General features: G+C 40.4%; 1 protein-coding gene across 1 annotated transcript in view; it reads right to left on the minus strand.

The window, feature by feature from the left end:
* Positions 1-5,531, minus strand: part of MATN3 (matrilin 3) — a gene marked incomplete at its 5' end in the record, with an annotated part of 14,276 nt that overhangs the window by 4,153 nt on the left and 4,592 nt on the right. The window contains 4 exons of the mRNA XM_017744918.1: positions 1,773-1,895; positions 3,781-3,903; positions 4,435-4,557; positions 4,988-5,110. Of these exons, the coding sequence (XP_017600407.1) occupies positions 1,773-1,895; positions 3,781-3,903; positions 4,435-4,557; positions 4,988-5,110 (492 nt within the window). The remainder of the gene's footprint in view (positions 1-1,772; positions 1,896-3,780; positions 3,904-4,434; positions 4,558-4,987; positions 5,111-5,531) is intronic.

The following is a 5,531-nucleotide window of genomic DNA, read 5'->3' on the forward strand; positions in this document are numbered from 1 at the left end:
CATTCCTGTTGCCACTGGGATGCCCAACAAGTCACAAAAAACATGCTAAAGCTGTGTTTTTACACTGCCTTTGTGTTCAAGTCCGGACCAACCAGAAACTATTTTTGCAGATGGTGTTTGTCTATATCCACCTATAACTGTGCTCTTACACAGGGTCTTCAGCCACTTGATATGATGCCAGGTTATTCCTGCTCTGAACCAAAGGCTGGGCTAGGTAGCTCTTGATGGCCCTTCCAACCCAGCCTAACTTAGGATTCTACATCAAACTGTGGAGCGGTTCTGCCAACATTTGATCCCAGTATTGCCCATCTGAAGAGAAAACAGTTGGTGAGTTCATGCTTGCCCCACTCATCTTGGAGGAGTGGGCAAGAATAAAAGGTTTAGCATTGCAGTAGTTCTAACCTGAGTATTGTTCCCCTCTGGACCCCCACAGCCACTCTCCAAATGGTGGTATGCAATGGAGACTCACTTCCCAGAGACAGGTGCCCCAGAATCCTGCCTTGCCAACACCGCCAATTATTCCCATTTCATAAGGAATGCAGATTATGACAGATTATATTTCTAAATACAGTGAGTCCTTAAATGTGTAACAATAGGTAAGAGGCAACATTAAACTTAAACTAATTTTAAATACAGTAATTGTTATAACTAAACAAGAAGGACCAAACTAGCTCAAAATATTCATGGAAAGAGGCATAAAAGAATGAAAAGGGATTGTGCTTCCTGGGAGCTTGTGAGTTGATAGACCATTTCTCAAAGACATTAAAAATGTTTAACACATTAAAAAGAGGTGCTTCAATAAATAAGCATATTCAGAAAAAAACACAACATGAAATTATTACTTGAGCATGTTTTGTCATCTGAATTTAAGATAAAGCCTTCATAGCAGTCACAGGTGTATGATCCACTCACACAGACCTGCTTCCAGTCATGGGTTTCTGGTGCACATACATCAGTTCACACAGGATGTGCTTTGGAGAGGCAGTTATCCAAAAACAAGATAACATTTTTAAATGCTTCCCAGTGGCAATGCTTTTGCATGCTGGGAGCCTATCTTCTGTGAATCTTACCAGGAACTACTGAGCTGTGTAACTGATTTTGCCTTGGAGCAGCAATTGTCTTACTGGGAGTTAATACATTAATTAATACAAGGGATACCTGAGACCTTGCTCACTCTGACCCAGCTGGTGCCTTACCCCACCAGATGTGAAATGCCACATGAGCTCCAAAGGCACACTAGGAAAGGTTTCCAGTACACAAAAACTTTACAGTAAGGAGACTGGGAAGGAAAGAAACACTTCTGAAATTATTACATTTTTACTGTAGCACAAAGCCACTGAGAAGCTAAAGAAAGGAACAGCAAGATGAAATTCAGCCTGGAGGGGAGGACATCACCTCAAACTGTCTTGCATGGTGGTACACACATTCCACAATACTGCAAGGCATGTGACTAACCCCTTCTCTCTTCAACAATTCCTCAGTTCTGGGTTTTCTCAATATTGCATAAATTAGGGAAGGCCTTAAGTTATAAGTTGAGAAAGACTGCATGGTGAGTACTTACTAACATTGTTACATATAAAATCCTTTGTGTCTCTGAATTTTGCTCAAAATGGGCAAGGCAGAGTGACACAGAGCTGTCTTTTAACACCTGGATGCACATGAAAGTTCCTCCAACAGATACAAATATATTACTGTGCTAATGAGAGTTATTTCAATACATGCACTTAGCTGAGGAGGGCATGGGGGGAAAGGGATCAGCAATCTGCTCTTACTTGAGCATGTCTTCCTGTCTGGGTTGAGGGTGTAGCCTTGGTGGCAGTCACAGGTGTAGAACAGGTCATCCCTCACGCAGACCTGCTCGCAGTCGTGCCTGCCAGGCGCACACATGTCAGCAGCTGAGGGAGGCATTTCAGAGGAGAAGAATATTAATCAATGTCCAAACTTCAGCCTTGAGAGCTGCTCGTAGTGATTCCCATTTGTGAATGTATCTTCATTTGGATGCAAACCAGGATGCTTTTACTGCATGTCAGCATGCTATTAACCAGAGCAGGGTGCAGAGAGTGTGTTTTTATCCGGCTATCAACATCACAAAATTAGTACAAGTTTTGAAATACTGGCAACACTTTTTTGCAGCTGTAACAAACAGATGGCAAAAGGAATGGAACTAGAAGTGATGCATTTACAAAACAATTATCCAACAACTTCAGAAATCAAATACCTTGATTCTAAGAGACTATTTGGCACTACTTCAGCTTTTATTGAGTTGGAGAAGACACTGTTCTATGGAGTGAGAAGACCATAAACAAAAAGGTGTATGTGGCTGCTAAAAAGATGTGACACCCACTGCCAGTTACAAAGTGGGGACTTTATGTGTGAGGCTGCTGTTTTCTGCCAAATTTAACATGTCAATTCTGGAAGGACAAGCTGAGAAGGAATTCCTGTATTTGGATATCTTTGCAGTAAGGAGGCCCAGTAAGGCACAAGAAAAAATAAAGGATGGAGAAAGAAAGGAAGAGAGAGAGAAAAGAAAGTGAGAAAGAGAGAAAGAAAGAAGAAGGAAAGGGAAGCAAAGGAAGAGAAGAAAAAAAGGAAAAGTAAAAGGAAAAAGGAAAAGGAAAAAATACCCTCTCCCAGACCTAGACTATTTTTGCATCATTTTTGCACATCTTTGTGATGTAATTGTCACAAAGACATGAATGGTTGGGAAATCATTAGCAGGATACTGCAAAATGAGATTCAAAAGAGAAAAAAAAAGCAAGCATGTGAAGAAAATAATTTAAAGTTTGAGTATGCAGGAGGAGAATCGGTGCAATGAAATGAGGTTTGGGATTGGAGTCCCAAAGGGAAGACCTAATTGAATTTACATTCCCTCACATATTTATTGCCTCTCTATAATGCCAGCTAAGAGCTAATCCTAGGCACCATATTTACAAAATCAGCTCCTAACCTAGGCAGGAAGAATACTCAGGCCCTGTGACTTCACCTTTTTGCAATGTGAGAACTGTGACTTAACTGAAGAGATTTGCCTAGGAACCTCCTGGAACTGGAAGCCTAAGTTCAACACTTGGTCACACAAAATATGGTAAGGAAAAGGATTGTAGTGGAAGTAGAAAAAAAAGGATTTTCCCTATATAAATAACCAGTGAGACATCCAAAGAAATTCAGAGTGAAGATCAAACCATAATCAAGTGAAGACAGTATAGAATAGATATTAATCTGTAGATAATATATACTTATGTGTACATCCCTGAGTACCAGCTACATCTATGCTCTTGTTCTCCACAAGAGACCAGCACTGAGAAGGAACATTACCCTCCATCCTCTAGAGCTCTAAGGCTGCAATATTTTTTAAGGTCCAAACACATCCACCAGAAAGAGCAGTAACAGTCGTGATGATACAGACTCCAATCTCTCTTCCAGCACAGTCCATGCTCTCCCTCATTCATTATGCTGCTTTACTGAAGAGTTTTCTGACAGAGATGGTACACATCATGTATTGGATATGGCAGTTCATGCTCCATAGGTGTGAAAATACTGTGAAGTCCTCAAGGAAATGCCAAATGGCATATTAATCTTACCAAATACAAGCCTCACAGAACTGTAGCCTAGCCAAGGGTCTCAAATTACTACTGTTCATATGAAAAAACAAAGTTGCCCTGAGTTTTCAGGGGTTGTACAGAAACTCTGAGATAATTTATCAGAAAAATAACATAAATTAGCTGGCTTTTTAAAAGCTACTTCCTTTCAGTGGAACACAATTTTTCCTTAATCAGATCTTACTTGAGCAAGTCTTCTTGTCTGGATTCAGAGTGTATCCTTCATAGCAGCCACAGCTGTAGGATCCATCATTACTCAGGCAGACATGGGCACAGTCATGCCTTCCAGGTGCACACATGTCCATGGCTGTGGTGAGCCATGGTTTAGAAAAGAAACCTATTAATCCCTCCCAGACACTTCACTGTTTTAAATGCTCAACATTTGTAATTACACTTTAATTACAATTTAACCAATGTCCTACTACATTATTATATTATGCTGCAGACAGCTGAATTCAGTTATTAATTATTTAATGGAGGAGGTAGATACTGCAAGACGTGACTACATCACATCTCATGCAGTTCTGTCTTTCATCAGCAATTCCAGCAGTCCTGTACATCCCCAGTAAGGATGAACCTAAAAACCCACGAGATAAGCAGTAATTTGCCCCATGTCAGACTGAGCAGCTAAGCGATGTTTATGGAATTCTGTGAAGACCATAAAATGGTAGGTAAGTGCCAAACTGCATTTTTTAATCAACAAATTTAAAGAAAAATGCAATGTTATTGTTATTGAAACCAAGGGGAAAGACTACAGCTGAGTTCTCATTTTAGGGTAACTCACAGAAAACATGTCCATATCTCCATGGGTTTCATATATTCAAGTACCCTTTCTTACCTGAGCAAGTCTTCTTGTCTGGATTCAAGGTGTAGCCTTCATAGCAGTCACAGACATAGGATCCATTTTTACTCACACAGATCTGGTCACACTCGTGCCTCCCAGGTGCACACATGTCCGCAGCTTGTAAGGCATGTTAGAGAAACAATTCATTGTTAATAGCAAGTAGTTTGGAATGGAGTGAACATTCACTTTTTTTAATATATTTCAGTTTGGAATCAGCTCAGAAATGGCAATAGTAGTTGAAGGAACTAGAACAAGTGGTAGGAGAAAATATCTATACAGTATCTACATCTGAAGACTTTGTTTTTGCATCTGGCCCATGAATGGATCTGTAAGCACAATAAAAAGGATGGTGATAGAATCAAACGACATCTCACCATTACTTGCAGTTGAGTTTTATTTATTATTCATTACTAGATTTTTTATTATTGAAAAAGATACAGATGTTTGCTGTTTCAACAGAAGCACACAAGTAGCATCTCAAATTCAATTATAGTGTAAAATTTTTATTTTTTTTTCTATTTGAACTCATCTTCCAAAGGAATAATACCTGAGCAGGTTCTCTTATCTGGATTCAGGGTGTATCCTTCATAGCAATCACAGAGGTAGGATGCCCCGTTACTCACACAGACGTGCTGGCAGCCGTGGGTCCCCAGGGCACACACGTTCACAGCTACAAAGGGCATTGACAGAGAGGTGCTTCAGTCATCCCAGAGGAAAGGAAAAGGCATTAATCATTCATGCTTACAGAAGTATATCTTGCACTGTTTGCTGGATTAGTGGTAGTAAATGTCAGTGCTGTGTTGCTGTCACAAGAAGTTACAGGCCTCCTTTGCACCTCTGTAGCCAGGAGAGAGAGGTCATAAACCGCACAGAAATAACTCACCACCTGAGGTGGCAGGAGAAGAGATGCCCTGAAAAGGGTTCAACAAGGAGAGTTCTAAGCATTTAGTAGCATTACACTGGAAGTGAGAGCTCAGCAATGAAAAGGACCGTCTGGCTCTTTGTATCCAGTCCCTTTCTATTACAGACAGCCAGTTAAAATAATGCTAAAATACATCACTGTCTGTTGGCTTAAGAACTTCAGCTCACCA

This window comes from Corvus brachyrhynchos, unplaced genomic scaffold (assembly GCF_000691975.1).
Source record: "Corvus brachyrhynchos isolate BGI_N302 unplaced genomic scaffold, ASM69197v1 scaffold116, whole genome shotgun sequence".
NCBI classification, from domain to species: domain Eukaryota; kingdom Metazoa; phylum Chordata; class Aves; order Passeriformes; family Corvidae; genus Corvus; species Corvus brachyrhynchos.